The sequence below is a fragment of the Chenopodium album genome, chromosome 15, assembly GCF_948465745.1.
Source record: "Chenopodium album chromosome 15, dcCheAlbu1.1, whole genome shotgun sequence".
Taxonomy (NCBI): Eukaryota; Viridiplantae; Streptophyta; class Magnoliopsida; order Caryophyllales; family Amaranthaceae; genus Chenopodium; species Chenopodium album.
Window position 1 is genome coordinate 21,552,666 of NC_137848.1, and position 18,951 is coordinate 21,571,616.

The 18,951-nt window shown below is 35.6% G+C and overlaps 3 protein-coding genes across 3 annotated transcripts; 1 reads left to right on the top strand and 2 right to left on the bottom strand.

Moving 5' to 3' along the window:
- Positions 1 to 369: 369 nt before the first annotated feature.
- Positions 370 to 885, bottom strand: LOC145580979 (uncharacterized). The gene is made up of 2 exons (XM_081638055.1): positions 525 to 885; positions 370 to 374 (listed from the first exon to the last, which is right to left on the bottom strand). Exons 1-2 carry the CDS (start codon positions 883 to 885, stop codon positions 370 to 372), a joined length of 366 nt encoding a protein of 121 aa, XP_081494181.1.
- A 15-nt stretch (positions 886 to 900) lies between these two features.
- Positions 901 to 1,434, bottom strand: LOC145580980 (secreted RxLR effector protein 78-like). Its single transcript, XM_081638056.1, has one exon. It carries the CDS (start codon positions 1,432 to 1,434, stop codon positions 901 to 903), a length of 534 nt encoding a protein of 177 aa, XP_081494182.1.
- A 16,836-nt stretch (positions 1,435 to 18,270) lies between these two features.
- Positions 18,271 to 18,951, top strand: LOC145580981 (uncharacterized). The gene is made up of 2 exons (XM_081638057.1): positions 18,271 to 18,575; positions 18,828 to 18,951. The coding sequence occupies exons 1-2, from the start codon at positions 18,271 to 18,273 to the stop codon at positions 18,949 to 18,951; spliced, it is 429 nt and encodes a 142-aa protein (XP_081494183.1).

The window sequence follows — 18,951 nt, forward strand, 5'->3', positions numbered from 1 at the left end:
TTGCGAGCGATCCAGACTAAGGATCCTAACGGCAGTTGGACCATCAAAAAACCAATGGACTCTCGAGGAGTCCCACGCGTTAGAACGCGGATCAATAATAGCAGACACATGAGTCGGAAGATCTGACTGAGATAAACCATCCTTAAATAACACTGGACCCCCAGGAGCCCAGTCATCGGCTGTAATGCGTACCCTATTACCTCTACCCACTTTCCAACGAACACCAGAAGAAATAGCCGAAAGTGCCATCTATAACCCACGACAACCCCATAAAGGTCGAGAAATACGAGCTGCCGGAGTGACAGGCAGAGAGGGGTACTTTGAAAACATGAGCCTAGAAACCAAAAGTTGTGGATTTTGAATCATCCTTCACCCTGTACCAGCAAGAAGAGATGAATTAAAGCAGGTAATGTTGCGCAAACCCAAACCCCCCAACCCTTTGGGTAAGTGAAGAATAGAAGCCGAGCGCAACGCCAAACCCTTTCGAGAACCATACGATCTCCACTAAAAGCTGGCAAGCATACTGTCAAGGTGAGAAGCTACAGAAGACGGTATCTTGAACACCGACAAGATATGATTAAATGATGCTACCAACACCGAATTTATGATAATGAGTTTTGCTGCTGCCGACAAACGAAGAGAAGCAAAAGTAGACAATCGGCTAACAATCTTGTCAATTAGTAACCCGAAATCCGAGACTTTAATCCTGCCAAGGTCAACAGGAAGACCCACATAGGTACCAAAAGAAGCCTTCGATTGTAGCCAAAGATTGCGAGCCAAAAAATCACGGTAGTCGTGAGGCATATTTGGGCTGAACTTGACAAAGGACTTCTGGAGATTAATCATCTGACCCGAAGCAGAGCAAAAGGCCGAAAGAATGGCCATGCCATTGTCACACGCCTAGGGCGAAACCTGGAAAAATAACGGCGAATCATTTGCAAAGAAAAGATGAGATATCGAAGGTCCACCCCTAGAAACACGAATACCAGAAAACAAAGCCTGTCTTTCCGCCCGCCTAAGAGAGGCCGACAACACCTCCATAAACAACACAAATAGATACGGAGACAGAGGATCATCCTGTCTAAGACCACATTGTGGTCGAAAGAAGGGCGTAAGACTCCCATTCACAAGAACCTGGTACGAGACAGTTGTAACACATTGCTCAATAATATGAACCCAATAAGGCGGAAAATCAAAAGCCCGTAAAACCTGACTTAAAAAATCCCAGCGCACTCTATCATAAGCTTTGTTCATATCTAACTTTAAAGCCGCGTAAAAACGTTTCCGACCTTTAGAAGCATTCATAAAGGACAGAAGCTCGTGAGCTACAAGACCATTATCAGAAATTAGGCAACCTGGCACAAGGCATTCAGGAACCCTAAAATAAGAGAGGGAAGAACCCCTCGCAGACAGCCTGTACACTTCGCGATTCATTTGTACAGGACATTACACAACCCAATCGGCCAAAACTGAGACACCAGCTTCGACTGAGAAACCTTCGGCAGAAGGACTAAGAAGGTTCTGTTCTAGTCCTTCAGCATATAACCATGAGCAAAAAAGTACTGAACCGCCGAGATAACAAAATGGCCAGTATCTTCCAAATGAGTCTTGAAATAACCCGAGGTAAAGCCATCAAGCCCAGGAGATTTGTCGTTAGCAATATGAAACATTGCAGCTTTAATCTTAGAAGCCAAGAATGGGGTCATTAATATGTCCTTTTGAGACAAGGACAGCGTTGGGAGGCCAAGGTGATCCCAAGAAAAAGGAGTATCACTCCTAGAAGGAGAAACAGGAGAATACAAATCTGAATAAAAAGCCTGAATAAGAGAACGAAGCCAAAGAGAATAAGAAACCCAAACATCAGCATCATTCTTCAGACTAACAATCAAATTACGGCGACGGCGTGCTTAGACAACCGAAAACAGTGATTTGGAGTGTGACTCTCCTCCAGCGTCCCATTTAGTTTTAGCACGTTGTTTCCAATAAAGTTAGGCAGCAGTTGCTTCGGCAATCTTCTCTTCCCTAGTATTAAGGAAAAGAACTCACGCCACTGGAGATTGTAACTGATTAGAACAAAAAGATAAATCAGAACATAAAGCCTTCCAATTAATTCCCCATAATTTCCTGTGGCCAAGGCACCAGTCTTTAAGACGCCCGAGAATAACAGCAAACCTGCAAGATAAGGTAAAACACGGAGAGCTAGTGAATTTTAAAAGACAGTCGTCCTTAATAATCCTGGATATATCCTGAGCAGATAAGCACCAATTTTCAATTCTGTAAGGCCTCCGAACCATGTCCCGAGGTACCGAGTCCGAAAAGATAATAGTCGCATGATCCGAAAATAAAATCGGCTGATGATGAACCATGGAGTTCGAACAATCAATAAACCAATCCTGAGTTACATATGCCCTATCCAATCTTTCAAAAGTCGAGTCCACCTCTATTCTATTGTTTGTCCAAGTATAAGAAGGTCCAGAAAAAGGAACATCCACTAACCCCAAATCTAACCACCATTGGATAAAATACAATCGACTTGGAATAAGGGAAGACCCTCCAATTTTATCAGATAGATACTCTACTTGGTTAAAATCACCAACCAACAAAATGTTCAGGTAAGTTTGGACAAATCTAGCAATAGACGACCACACATCTGATCTATCTACTACATGAGGCACCCCGTACACAAAGATTACAAACTTTATCGCGTCACCAACCTCGATTTTACAAACCACAAAGTTTGAACATATAAACAATGGAACTACATTAAAAAGAGCAAGCCAAAAGATGAACAGACCACCACTTAAGCCTACAGCATCTACACCACAACTACTAAAAAAAGGAATAGATGCTAAACTGTGCACAACATTATCCACAGAAACCATTGTTTACATCAAAAACACCACATCCAAGTGATGAGAGTGGACTAAAGACCTTAGATACTGAACTTTAGGGGAGTCCGCTTGTCCAAGACCCCTACAGTTCCAAGCACCAACTTTCATCTCGATTTGGGTGACCCTTTACGAGAGGTCACCGAACCCGCAGAAGAAGAAGCTGTAGAAACCAAATCTAAACTGCCCTTGCGCTTCTTACAAGGTAACAAACAGGGAAAACAACCAGAACCATGTTGCATCAGCGAGACAGGGGGTGCTAATGGTTCCAACGCACCACCCGAACGCTTTGCATGGCATTTATTGGGAACCCATTTCCGTAGTTGTTCCCGACCCTTCTGATTACAATAAATGGACTTGTTCGACCCCTTGGTCTCATGGTGCCAAAAGGTGACTTCTCATCTCGAGTATGATTATCATCCACCAGAATGTCAAGGGTTAATGGTGATTGAGGCGGTGTATAGTCCATAGGAACAACCTCGATGTTCTGAGGAGGGGAAACATTTGGGAAATCATCTTCTCGGTTGTTTGTGAATTCGGGAGTAATAACAAGAATATGAACATCAGGCGGTTGGCCTAGTTGATTGTTTGAAAGGAGTGGATTCATTAAAATAGATCCAGTATTGGAGCCCAAATCACACATAGACGGGCCCAATTGATGCATACACACTCTGGAGACATCCGGCCCACGTGAGAAAAATAAGAGGTATGATCCATTAAGTTGGGCTTAAAAGGAGAATGGGTAGTCCTTCCAATTTGATTATTACTTGAAGAAGATTCTGAGGCAAAATCACCCACTGACGTGTCAACAACCAAGTCATGAGGAGATGGTCCTACTTCATTAACATTAAAGGGATTATCATGAAATATTTGAGGAAGAAGCATTGATCCATGTGAAGGTGGATTAGGCTGACCCATGTGACAGTGAACATGTGGTTTAGAGATAGGAACATCTTCCCATGTGCCTTGATTATCTTCTGCAAGAGGAGGGGTGAAGCGGTGAGGAGCACTTGTCCCTTCAAAACTCTGATGACGTGGCAAAGGAGACTCCAAAGGCGGTTTGCGCCGCCACACATCGTCTTCTACTCCATGGACTCCGCCAAACTGCAGGTTTGGAAATAAGCCTGGTAATGAGCAAGCTGGGTACGTTGCTGACTTAGGGAAATCCCCCATATCAACCCCGAGAATTTGTCTACTCGAAGGGTGAGAGCCAGTGGAATAGTCAAATGGAGTATTAACATCATCATCACCAAAACGCAAATCCGTAGTCCAAACTGCTGGAGTTGGTAAAATAGCCCGAACTGCATTTGTATATAAAGACACATCCATAGGATCAAATAAAACATGTGTGCCGCCTTCGTGGATGTGACGGTAGCGGCGTTCTAGATAAAAGTTTATTTCATTTTGTTCCTTATAACACGTAGTCCGACCGTGTCCGACAAAACCACAATTTTTACACTCTAAATATGCCTTCATATTTAAATCGAACCCACGTAGCTCGATTTCCGTAGGTGGGGAACTAACAACCTGGAATTATGGGAACAGAAAGATCTACCAACAATTTTACACAGGGACGAGGTATAGGAAACTGACCTTGAAGTTCTTCCCTGTCGGTGATTTTCCCTGCATGTCGAAGAACTAATTTTGCCACAATCGAAGTAGAATATTGAATTGGGAGGCCATCAACTGCAACCCACATATTCACCAGGTGAAGATTAAGATTACATGGAACCGAACGACCTCGAAGTCTTTGTAAGACCATGAGACTTCCTTTGAAGTGCACCCAACCTCTAAGATCCAGCTCCATCACATCTGCCTCTGTACCACAGAAGAAAATAAAATCATGGCCATAGGGTTGAACGACCACCGAAGCACGAAGGCGCTAGTAGCGAGAAACCAGTCGTTGAACCAAAGCCAAAGAGAACTTACGGTCGTCCCAAAAGCGACCAATAACACAGTAACTCCAATCCATAGAATTAGTTTCATAGAGAGGAGGAGGAAAACCAAACTCACCTAAACTATGAGGATGGACGAAAATGTTAGGAAATTCGCAATCACTCATGTTAAAATGAAGATTAAAGTAGAACACTGAAGAAAAGAGAAACTGAAGGTAGAAGTTGTGAAAACAACGAGTGAAAACAGAGAGGATTTTCTCTCACTAGGCTTTCTCTCTCTATAAATTTTATATTTTATGCAAAAAGTTAATTTGAGTAACTTATGCATATCATATGCTTTCATCCATAAAATTAGTTGTTATTTTCTGAAATCACAATAGGAGCAATGTTTATTGCCATGTGATATACGTCCGTGCATGATGTGGGGGTGTCCAAGCATGAAAAAAAAAAATCATTTCCCTAAAGTGTTTTACATATGGCATATGATTTGTAAAACTGTTGGTGATGTATATGCTGAAATTTGTGCTACATAAATTTAATGTATGACCTTGATTAAACCTATGAAATATCTCAAATGTAGTTTTTCCGTTAACATGATATGTTAGTAACCTTATAAGGGAACCTATTATGAATGATTAATATCTTGTTTGTTAGATATATATTATATATGCAGTGAACTATTTTTATTAAATAAATAAAAAAAAAAGAAAATAATTGACGTTTTTACATTGAACAAGATATACCATTTCCAGAAGTGAATGAGATTTTGTATGATTAAAAGGATAACAAGCTTGTTTGCATGATAATTCTTTAGTCAATTTACTTTTTTTTTTCTACCAACCCTTGACCCTTGTTCAAGTGCAAGGAAGCAAATTATTTTTTGCCAACGAGACACAAGGTACGTAGGTTGATTGATTGCATGATAATTTCTTGATTATAATTCATTAAAAACTTGATATGAATTGCAAACATAATTTTAACTAAGAAGCAATCTATAAAAGCTTAAGGAATTTAACATGACATCGTGAGCTACTTAAATTACATGATCAATATTTTTATTATGCCCATAGTTTTAAGAAGGTTCAATTAATATAACCTAGCAATTAAGAGGAACACTGTAGACACCTAATTGTGTCTCCCCAAAAACCAAACCCAGTGATGAATATCTTTCACATCATTGATTATCGAACAAGGTGAAATGTGAAAGAGACTTGTGAATGCTTCTGTTTTAACAAAAATATTTCTTTCTGTTTTTCAAAATATTCCTTTTTGTACCCTTTTTATGAAAAACGTCCAGTCTAGTTTATTTTGATCCATGATAAGGGTCCAATAATGGTGTAGTTGGATGGGGCTTGAAAATACCTTTCCAACGATATATTATAAGCCCAATTCCGATGAATAATGAGGAAGTTATGGCCAAAATACTAAATTGGGTCAAACCGGATTTTACTTATGGCCCAATGGTCATGTGGAGGGTCCAAAGTTTAATCCCACTCCTAAAATAATTAAGATTTATTATAAGCTTCTATAAGTTTGTAAAAGATCTTAATTATCCTTTTTAAAAAAGATAAGATCAAAGAATTTAAGATTGAATAAAAACCTTTCCTTTTTTATGTCCTAATTCTATTCGAAATGAAAGACGTTCAAAGACAGTCATATATTATTTTTGTACCTCATAATTTTTATCCAAATATTATATGGTTGGATATATCTTGAATATCTTTCCAATGATATATTATAATATTAATTCCGAGCTATAATGAAAAAGATATGAAAGAAATACGAAACTCTATCCAAATCTGACACCTTTCCACTATTTCGGCCATATTTTTTTAACTACAAAAAGGCTTTAATCTGATTCTAATTGGGTTGGAAATTAAACTTCGAGAGCTTTCCAACGACATATTATATGACTTATTTCAACTTCTGGATCAAAAGTTATGATAAAAAAAATCCGCAAAAAATTGTCTCGTCGTGCCGCGCTGGACCCTGTCGCTCTGCGACAAAACCAATTTTATTCCAATTCGAATTCTAACTCTTTTCTATCGTTTTTGGACTATTTTCTCTATAAATAAGGTCGATATTCTTCGTTTTTAAATCACCAACAAAACAATCATCAACAATCTTCTATTCTCTTCTTTCTCTTAAGCAATAGCTTACTATTTCTCCCTCTTTCTAAGCCTAGTCCTTTTCAAACACAATTCCGTATTCACGAGTTCTAGACACACCTAGCCAAGTTCGAAGTTGTCTTCGCCCTAGACGTGAAAGGTTGATAATTTCTGAGGGTTTGGTCCCAAATCCCTATTTTAATTATTTAAATTAATTGTTTGATTTAATATTTTCCTTGAAGTTACTAACGTGTGTATTGTTTTGATAGAAAGAGATACGAGGCAACAAAGTAAGTTATTCAATTGCTCTATTTTTGTAAGAATCATGCTTAGATTATTTTAATTCCTAGTATCATGTTAGGATGTCTTTATGATTCCTAGTATCATGTTTAGGGTATTAACTAATATTTTTAATATCATGTATGTTTCTAGTATCATATTAGGATGCTTTTATTGCTTTATTGTATCATGTCTAGGATCTTGCTATTATTATTATGCTTTGATGAGATTAAATATTATTATTATGATGATGATTGTTGTTATTGTTGATTGATATATTATTTTTATTGCTTGATCACGCCCTCTCTTGCAGGCTTAAAGGGAATTTGTACTTGTAATCACGCTTAATAAGATAATTAATAATCTTGTTTAGGCTAATGTGATTTTAATGCAAGTGATCGCCAATAATAGATTTGTTTGTGCATTAATATTCAACCAACATAGATTAAACAAGATTAGGATTAATATATTGATTGTATGTTAGTCAGAAAGCGCACATGAATGTGAGAAGAATAAAGTAGAGGCCTATTTTTAGGGCAGGTTCAATCTCTTTTAGGTTGGATTTGTACCTTCATCCCCGAATATCCAGTCATGGTTCCAGACCACTATGGAGTCAGCAATCTCATGGATCGTGAAGGGGGTAACTTTCACCCTGTGAACGGTTTACAAGTTCCTAAAACTTGTTGGCGACTCGTTTGCTCTAGCTTCCTTCCCTTTGGACGCCACCATAGTTAAGTGTATGATCACAGTGGGGCTCAAGTGTGGGATGCTTAAAATATTCCCTAAAGATCGTCGGATTAATTCATACCCCCATATGCAAGGATAAGGGGGAGATAACATTTATTTCATTATTATATGTAATCCTTGCACATGAATAATACGAAGTAAGATACATTGATGTTCAATTTGGTACACACATTAGCTTAAATATCAATGATTTATTAATAAGAGATGGTCACATAATTATTAAATATTTAGAATGACATCATCTTGAAAATAGATATGAATAAATGGCATTGACTGTGTACTAGCTGTACAATTTCCAATTAAATTTAATGTCCTAGAGAAGCATCATCAGTTGCTAATCATCAGTTTCTAATGAACCTAGAGCACGCCTGAAGCGTTGTAGGAATTGTAGCCCAATAGGTTCCAAAGATTATGTTAAGTAAAATTGATATGTACCATGATTATATAAAATACTCCAAAAGAGTATAAAATGTCCAACAAGCTTAGCATGTATCAAGATTATAATCAAAAGCACTCCAGCAGAGTATGATTAATATTATATAAAATATTAGTTGATAGTCTTGCCAATTATATAAAGAAACACATGTTGGTGTTCTTATACCACATCACATTCATGGCCATGCATAAAGTAAGTTTAATAAAGTGATCACTAGTGTTGGAAAACCGACCAGAGTTCAAATTTAGAGAAGCGATTGGATGTGATAATTAAATTAGGCCATCTGGGTTAATGTTTACCCGTTATGGAAACCTGAAGTTTCATTTGATAATGTGTTGTTCCTCTCTCAATATTAGATATATGAAATGAATTGAATGGCAAGACATTGATGAAAATTTCAAGAGTTAATAATTTTTTATTTCTTATATAAAAGAGTAATGGGTGACCAGAAGTTCACTAAAATAACTTATATATTATTGTCAACTATCAAGTGACCAGAAGCTCACCAAATACATTATTTAAGTCTTTAAAGATCCCCGCCACCTAGTAAAATTACAAGTAAGTTGCTTGTATAATAATTCTTTTGATTGGGGATATTTTATGTCAGCACATAAGAAATAAATAGAATAAGGAAAAACGTACAACTGCACAACACATGTCTCTCCATTGACATTAATCTCCAGAAGAGAACATATTATGGAAAATGTAATAATAAATACACGTGAAATGTAAAGTTAATGAAGAAATGATTCTTCATTGAAATTCTTCTCCAGAAGAGATAAATCTTGTTTAATACAAATCCTCTGATTGATAAATTTTGATTGTGATCCTCCTAAGGAAATGAATTTTAATGCAAGTTTATATACTAAGTTGGTATAGAATTAGACACCTCTATAAATGAGATATTTTACCAACTTAGAGGGAGAAGAATCGGCAAAAGTTGGAAAAATCGAAAAAAAAATATTTTGATGATCCCTATGATGGTAGTTTGAGAAGTTATATGCCAAATTTTGTCTATATATCATCAAGATATGTTGCACATTTATGATTTGATTTGTATTCATTTATGACTCGTGTTGCATAGCGCTGAAGATACACTTTGTTCATATTATGTGTATACATTGATCTTGCCAATTATACTTAAATCACTACACCTGAATTGTAGGTTGTATGATCGGTTCCAAAATAAAGATATGTCTAAAATAAAGATATGCATGATATATGGCAAGATAGTGCAGTTAACACATTTAATAGTGTAATAGTATATAAAAACCATAGTGTATGAAATACCAAGGTATAGATATCTGAATTGTTACAATAGAAGGCCTATTATGTAAGAAAAGTTATAATGGTACCAATGAGAAATGTATTCACATATCATTGTCAAAATAGCATGCAAATTAAAATTGTGTCTTGAGGAATTAGATGATACCAGTATATGATGGAACCGATAAATAATATGCATATGCAGAAGGAATGGACTTGTGAATAAGGGATCAGAATTATATGTCCATTTTGATGTTGATCGACATGAAACTAAATCAAAAAGCTTATCATAGACAAGAAGTCCAACGAAATATGAATAATAATGATCAAAAGTTTATCATGGAGTAATAGTCCAATTAGAAAATGGATTTCTAAAATCCACACTATACAGTGTTTGCACTTTTGAGTCTGTTATTTATGTGCATGTTTAAGTTTTAGATTTATGCATTACTCATTGTATGTATAGGATGTAATTTGATGCATTACTCATCACATATATATTATATTTAATATTTTATATATCATGAATTCTACATCTCATATTACATACATGCATTAGTTTTATACAACAATTGTGTTATATGTGAATGTTTGTAGTAAGACGAGTTTATAATTATGATGAAGGCTTACATGCAAGAAGAAATTTAACTTCGATGAGCTTATAATTGTGATGAAAGTTTATATGATAACGGTCCAATAGCATGTTATGAATCATGCATGAAAAGTTCCCGAAGAACTTACATAGAACGTATTCAAATATCTAGCTCTTCAAATTCTATATTCTGAAAAATGACAATGTTGATGATATTGTTATCAAACTCATGAAGAGTATTGGTGACCAAGTAATTGAGATATATCAACCTGAAGTTTAACCATGTGAGAGTTAATCGATTTTGTACACATTGGAGAACTCTCGTATAAAATGCGAAATGTCTAAACAAGAATAGTAATGAGATATAACAATAATAATATTCTTCTTATAGTCCAGAAGAACCATGAGTAAATTATATAGTAATTACTTATGTTAGATTATTACTAATTCATATAAGCTTAGATAATGATATCAAGATATCACGAGTTGCTATAAATTATTATCAATATTTGATTATCAATAGCTACTTTTACGACCTCCAAAAGTAGGTATAATTTGATGGAAAGACAACTTGAAACAAAATGTCATATGAGATAATAGTAAATGCATCATAGATATTGTTCTCACAAGTGTGGAGAAATGAAGATGTCTCACGGTGAAGATTAGAAGATTCAAGTTTGATTATATCAGGGAGGATCAACTATCAAGGAATGTTATTCAGCTACAAATGTGAAGTTACTAAGGTATTGGATCATTACATTGGAAGATCTCAAGTTATGCATTCATCGGGGGGAAAAATATGCGTTGCACTCTATTTCCCTTAACCATGGTTTTGTCCCACATTGGGTTTTTCCTGGTAAGGTTTTTAACGAGGAAGCATGTCAAGGCGTATTACGAAAGTATTGTACTCTTTTTCCTTCACTAGGTTCTTATCCCATTGGGTTTTTCCTAGTAAGGTTTTAACGAGACACACTATTCCATAATGGTCATCCAAGGGGGGGTGTTATATAACATATGTATTTAGTGAATGCCCATTATACCCTTATGATTATTCTAGAATACTTTAGATATACTAGGTTTATTACTCTACAAGTCTTGTAGAGTAATAAACCTAGTATATCTAAAGTATTCTAGAATAATAATAAACCTAGTATATCTAAAGTATTCTAGAATAAATATATATATATATATATATATATATATATATATATATATATATATATATATATATATATATATATATATATATATATATATATAACATCATTCAGATTAGTGAATATAGATCTATTCTCTCCCCTACTTTCTCTCTTTCTCTTTAATTTTATAACAATTACCACCAAAATCATTAAAGCAAACATTTTAAACACTATTTTTGATTTTCATGCCAAAAACATGTTGTCTAGTCCTATGGGTCTGATTTGAGGTTGAAATTGACAAAATAATTATCCTAAATGCATGTGTCACACAAATTGATGTATTTTTTAGTACGCAAAACTAGACATTTTCAATCATTTCTTGTAAATTTTAATTTCAAATCAGATTTAAAGGTCCAAAATGACCCTAAACCTTATAAGAACATGTTTTTGGCACGAAAATCAATGAATTTTTTTTAAACCTTATACTATGTATCACGGAGTAAACAATGTTTTTACCGAAAAATGTTAAATGGTGGTGAAATCTAACTTTTTTTGTCTTTTTTGGATAGTAATTTAAAATAAATATTTTTGTGAGTGGTAATATTAAAAAGTGTGTTTTATTTAATAGCAAAAATATTTCATTAATTAAAAGTCATACAACATCTATAATAAAGATTCGACGTTAACAAAAGCATAAGATATTGAATCAAATAAAATTTTCCTTCACAAAAACTACAGTCGTCGAGTAGATTTTGCACTATGGAACATCTTCCGCTTATATCACTAGAATATACAACTTTGTTGGAGAGACAATCTAACGATCCTTTGTAGCCGTGAGGATGTTTGTCTTCTGATTCATCTGTCTGTATTCGAAAACTTGATAACTTTTTCACCAACGAAATAATTTCACGACAATCCATTATATTTAATATCATAGATTCAAAACTAAGAAATTTATCTCCCTGAAAAAAGGAGATAAACCTTATCTTTCAAAGGAGGTCGAAAAACTCTTGTCTTTCGAAAGAGATCGGAAACCATATCTTTCTAGTGAGAAAAGTTCCTCCCAAAAGTAGGAAGTTGTAGACACCTGATTGTGTCTCCCCAAAAACCAAACCCAGTAATGAGTACCATTATTGCTTTCTATTATCATGTTAGGGATAAAGTTTTGATTTTTATTGTTTAGTAACATGCTAGGATTTATTATTAATCATGTTAGTATCATGCCTAGGATCTTGCTAATAATATTATGCTTTGATAGGATTGTTATGATGATGATGATTGTTGTGTCAATATTATTATGCTTCTTGATCACGCCCTGATCTCTTGCAAGTTTAGGGAATTTGTACTTGAAATCACGCTTAATAAGATAATCAATAATTTGAATTAGGATAATATGATTTTAATTCATGTGATCGCCAATAATAGGTTTATTTGTGCATTAATAATCAACCAACATAGATTAAAAAGGTTTAGGATTAATATATTAATTGTATGTTAATTGAAAATCGCACATGAATATGAGAAGAACAAAGTAAAGGTCTATTTAGGGCGAGTTTAATCTCTATTAGGTTGGAATCGTACCATCATCCCCAAATATCCAGTCATGGTTCAGAACCGCTATAGAGTTAGCGATCTTTGTGATCGTGAATGGAGTGTAACCTTCATTTCGTGAACGGTTTACAAATTCCTAAAATTTGTTGGCGACTCTTTTGCTCTATCTTCCTTCCCTTTTGGACGCCACCATGCTTAAATGCATGATCACAGTGGGGTTCAAAGTTGATTCTTGAAATATTTCCTAAAGCTAGAAGCACTATTATAAAGCTAAAAAAAACTTTAAAGAAATGAGGATTAGGGATTTCCACTGATACGATTAAAACCGGTGAAAGCCCCTTTCAAATTCAACAATGGATGCTAGGGTTTTAGAGAGAGGAAGGAGGAGGGAGGAGAGAAATTTATGAGTTAGCAATAAATCATTAAAAAAGAAAGAAAGAAAAAAAAAAGTGTTATCTGTGGATGGTAAAATACAAATTTTTCTAATTATATAATTATACCAATTATGGCAATTAATAAAATAAAAAAGAAAATGGCAGGAGAAATCGAAGGAAATCGTTAAGTAGAAGAGTATTTGTAACCAAACTATTCATATGGTGGATAAAAGGTAGGAAGACCATGTTTACCAACACTTATCTATTTTACAGTCATTAGTAGTTCCCTAACTTTAATTTGTATGGGTACTAGTTTAATACGAAGTATATTGGAATAAATACAATATACTTTTCTCCTTAATTATCATTTATAAAAGAAAAAATTGATAAAAATAATCTCAACTTTTCCCGGTTCGCTCAAAATAATCTCAACTTTGGAATATTTGCCTTTTAAATAATCCGAACTTTGGGGGTTATTCGCTTTAAATGGTCTCAACCGGTCACCTAACCTGTTATATCAGGTTATGAGGACACGACGCACCATACGATTGGTTGAAAAAATTTTAAGAAAAAAAAAATTAAAGAAAAACAAAAAAAAAACAAAATTATTAAAAGAAGCCCAGCCCCCACCCACAACAACCCTTCCAGCTACCAGTTGCTTTCGGACCAACCACCACCTCCAACCTTCCCTCACGCTGGCACTGTCTCCCAGACCCTCGCTCACGCTGCTGGCGCTGGCGTTTCCCTCCTCCTTACCCGTAAATAATCTAACCTACACCGCAAAACATAACCACCAAGCCCTAAAGTTAAAAGCCCATCCCCACCACAGAAACCCCCCAATCGGCCCTCCCCAACTCTCGGAACCCTAGTCGCTAGGATTGGGGGGTTTCTGCAGTGGGAATGGTCTTTTTTATGGGCTTCAGGTGAAGGTGAGGGGGTTTTGGAAATTCAGGTGTTAGGTGGAGAGGGAAGCGCCGGATCCGACGTCGGTGCGGGGAGGGATGTTTGAGAGTGGCAATTAGGGTCTGGGCAGTGAGTGACGATGGCTGCCGGAAATCCGGCTGGTGGTGGAGGTTTCGACTGGTTTTTTCTTTTTATTTTTTTATTTTTTTATTTTCATGCAATAACGTGGTGACACGTGTCACATAAATCCAAAAAATAAATACCCTTTAACAGGTTACTAGTCACCTACGACCATTTAAAGCAAATAAACCTTAACATTCAGTTTATTATTTAAAAATAATCAAAATTTGAGATTATTTTGAGCGAAACAATAAAAATTGGGATTGTTTTTGTCAATATTTCTTTTACAAAATTATAAGGTAATAGCTCAACATATCTCCAACATTCATTTATTTCTTCCACATGGTAAAAGCTTGGAACTTGCAAGCATACGGGAACACGGCATTCGGCCGGCCTTGTGATCAGTTTCCCCATTAATTTTCCGAAGATTCCATACCTCAATTTCACCACACAAAACACTCGTCATTATGCATGCTAACTCTTCCATAGTCGTGGTTACTTTGCGACATGTGTTATTAGCATAATAGCATCTACTTACCATTGCCCTCTCTATATATTTCCGTACAACATCCTTCTTTAATTCATCCATCAAACAAAACAAAAACAAACAGACAAACGATATATCATGAGTTTCGAGTCAAAGCTCCCTTTGTTTTTCTTGTTCATTTCTGTTCTCCTTACTTCAACTTTAGCCATCGAACTTCCCAACCACCACCAAGACGCACGACATGAGCTGATGAAATGCACGGAGCAATGCCAAACACGGCAAGACGGCCGTGAGAAGCGCGAGTGTATTCAAGAGTGTCACCAAGGTTATAAGAAGAGGCAACAGGAGGAGGAGAGAGCGCGATGGGGTGGTTATGATGAGGAGTTGCTTGGAGCAATGATCAACCCTAGTGATCATGATTCTAAGGAGGACTTAGAGAAGTGCCAGCTTGATTGCTTGAGTGAAGCGAAGCGTGGCGTGGTTAAGGAGTTGGAGTGTGTAAAGAAGTGTGTTGAGGAGCATAAGGAGGACAGAGGTAGACATTCATTTGACAAGTATGACTTGTTAGAGGACAAGTCTGATGAGGTTGAGATGAAGTGCCAGCTTGATTGCTTGACTGAAGCGAAGCGTGGTGTAGAGAAAGAGTTGGAGTGTGTGAAGAAGTTTGTTGAGGAGCATAAGGAGGAAAAACAGAAGCGTAGAGAAAGGCAAAGACGCGGGCACTCTGATGACAAGGGTCGCGAGTTTGAGAGGTGCCAACGCCATTGTGTGAGTGGTGCCAAGCATACATATAAAGAGGTGTACGAGTGTGAGAAGAAGTGTTACGAGGATTATTTTAAGGATCGTGAGATGAGTTTGGAGATGCAAAGAGGTAGGCAATCTGTTGATAAAGATGAAAACAACAATGACCACTCAGACGACGAGCACGAGTTTAAGAAGTGCTTGATCGATTGTGGGATGGGTGCCAAGCATACAATCGTCGAGGTCTACAAGTGTGAGATGGAGTGTGTTAAGGATTATCAAGACGAGCAAAAGAGGCATAGGGAGAGTCCATCAGGTAGGCAATATGTTGATAAAGATGACACCATCAATGACCACTCAGACGACAAGCACGAGCTTAAGAAGTGCTTGATCGATTGCGCGTAGGGTGCCAAGCATACCGTAGAGGAGGTGTGGGAGTGTGAAATGAAATGTATGAAGGACCGCCCAGAGAAGCGAGATGTAGTAGTGGTAAACCAGCAGGATCATAAGAAGTGCCAACGACAATGTTGGAGGAAAAGCCCAGGTGGTAGTAGTAGTGTGGAGTATGAGTGTACGACAGTGTGCCGCCAGGATGACGGAATTACCCACGGTGTCAATGTGGTGGAGGAAGCCAAGAACACCGACCGTGAACAACCACAACGCCGCCTCAGCAAATGCCTGAACAAGTGCAAAAGCCAAGGAGAAGGACATGGATGCCAACAAAGATGCCAAAAGGAGTTCCAAAGGAGGTACCCTATATTGGGTTCGATCATGGAATTAACTGCTGGATTGTTTTAAGTTGAGAGTGATCAATGAAAATAGGGAGTACGAGGAAGGTATGCATGGTATGGTACGTAGCTTAATCATGAATGTAACTATGAAGTGTAGCAAGTTGCATGAGTTGTCGGTCACTCTTTTATGTGTTTGTTTTGAAGGTACTTTAATCTGTAACTTCTATGTCCATGTTGTTTAAGACTTTAAGGGTGTAATTACCACTCTTTTAGCATAGTGTTTATGATATAAATAAACACATTTTGGGAAAAACTACTTCATAAAACACTTTTTTTGCGAGAGATTATCAAATAAAAAAAAATGTTTTAAGAAACTACCTTATAAAAGGGTAAATGTTGTAAGAGACTACCCTTGGTCGAAAATTCATCATTGACTTTTATTTTCCGGCGTTAACCACGTCATGTGCCAATTAAGAAAAAAAAAGGATGGAAAGGGTGAATTAAAAGTCACGTGATTGGCTCGTGATGAGGTCAATGTCAGAAAATGAAAGTCAACGGTGACTTTCCGACCAATGGTAGTCTCTTACAATATTTACCCTTTTATAAGGTAGTTTCTTACAACATTTTTTTTATTAGGTAGTTTCTCGCAAAAAAAGTGTTTTATAAAGTAGTTTTTCACAAAATGTTTTAGAAACTAGTACCTCCGCCTCCTTTATTAATTTTCTTTCATTTTTCCCATTTTTTGGATCTTTAATTTGAAGATAAGAATCCTTTTCAACGCTGAAATTATTTGATAATAAGTAGATTAAATGTTAAAACAATTTAATTGTTTAAGGTAGTTAAAAAAAAAAAAAAGAGAAATTTCCATTAGTACCACTCTAGATAGTTTTAACTTTTATTAAAGAAATAGTCTTTATTAAATTTGATAACCACTAGTGTACACCCGTACGGCCCGTACTTAAGTCTAATTAACTATTGTAATCCTATCTTTTGGTTGATTATTGACAGCAAGTTCGAACAATTCGCGTAGATTGAAAAGCTAGTGTTGATTATAAAGCAAGAAATTTGTGATTAATCAAGATTTTATAACACGGCAATGCAATTTTGGACATTCAAAATATTTAATTATAAAAAAAAATGAGAAAAATAATATAAAGAGTTTACATTTTTTTGGAATATTTTTAGGATGTGTATATTTTCCTAAATCAGCTTAGTTTCTCTATGCCTAACCTCTTGCTCTTGAATTTAGCATAAAAGGTTTAACACTTACGTTAGGATGCAATCTAAATTTTTCCAAAAAAAAATAATGTAAGATTATTATAGGGTAATACGGAGTACGAGTATTTTTTTACGAGATAGGTAAGTCAATGAGAAGTAATGGTTATAATTTATAAAGTTATTACAAAAATATTGGTGATTCAGCAAAATCAATTACAATCAATAATTACATGTTATGTTCCAATCAATATAAAAAATAAATAAAAAAAAAAAATCGCTACTTTTGCCTAATCATCAAAAGAATATGTAAATAATCTAGCATCAGACTTTTTTATAACTCATATTTCCTTACAAATAAACTGACACGCCGGCAAAATCACTAATTACTGCAAAATCAGTTTAGTTAAATTAAATATGAAAAAAATAAAATGTGTTTTGGCAAGAAATAAGAATGCATTTGTTAGTAAAGGTAAATAAAAGATCATACAAAATCAGAATAATCCAATTATAGAAAGAAAAGTTTCCTAAAAAAAATTTTAAAAAAAAATTATAGAAAGAAAAAATGAGACTAATAGCTAAATAATTTTAAATAAGGAAACTCAAAATTATAGAAAGAAAAAATGAGACAAACAGCTATAATGATGCAAACCATTATCATCTCATTATTACAACTATAAATATACGATGTAATAACAAAACATCTAAAACATAACATTATCGTAACACTCTCTAATTCAAGTAGTAATTGTTTTCATCTACACTCAAATTTGAATTCCAAGTTCCTTAATCACTACCATGTCGAACCGGCCAGAATTAACTTGTTCGAATAACAATCCCGACATCGATGCAAGACCACGAGAGAATGCACCAAGGTCGCCGGCATTAATGATTACGACTAGCGATGTAGCAATAGAAGCAACGGATCATTCTAAAAAGTGTCCAAGGGAGATTGAATCGGTTACAAAAAATGGCGCTACTTTCACCAGCAAGTGCCTAGAAAATTACAAGAATGTTGATTTTGATTCATTTGGGGGATTTTTGAAGTCTTGTTTGATGTGTCAGAGGATGATGGGTGACAATTTTAATGTTTACATGTACAGGTATTTTTTCTAAAACCTTTTGTACGTTAGCAATCTTAGCATGCATACGCACTTCATCTACTATCTCCATTTCTTATTATTATTATTTTGCCCGTGTTGCTGAAAAATTTATGTAAATTGGAAAAGAGTATGCTAGGATTTATTCGCTAAAATCGATAGTTTTGCTGAGTTTACAATCTCTACTTTCTGTTTTCCTTTTGATTCCTTGAATTAGTTTACAGACTATTCAGTATGAATGTTATTTGCACGCAGGAACTTAGAGGCATTCTGCAGCAACTACTGTCGGAATAAATACATTGAAGCCGAGGAGAAAGAAGAGATATATGCTTTGGATTCTACAGTCAGTGAAGCATTCATGAGTAGCATTACAAAGTGA

Coding starts and splice junctions, on each gene's coding strand:
- LOC145580979 (XM_081638055.1), bottom strand. CDS start 885: ATGGCCATTCTTTCGGCCTTTTGCTCTGCTTCGGGTCAGATGATTAAT.
- LOC145580980 (XM_081638056.1), bottom strand. CDS start 1,434: ATGAATCGCGAAGTGTACAGGCTGTCTGCGAGGGGTTCTTCCCTCTCT.
- LOC145580981 (XM_081638057.1), top strand. CDS start 18,271: ATGTCGAACCGGCCAGAATTAACTTGTTCGAATAACAATCCCGACATC. Junction 18,576..18,827: donor TTTAATGTTTACATGTACAG/GTATTTTTTCTA, acceptor ATTTGCACGCAG/GAACTTAGAGGCATTCTGCA.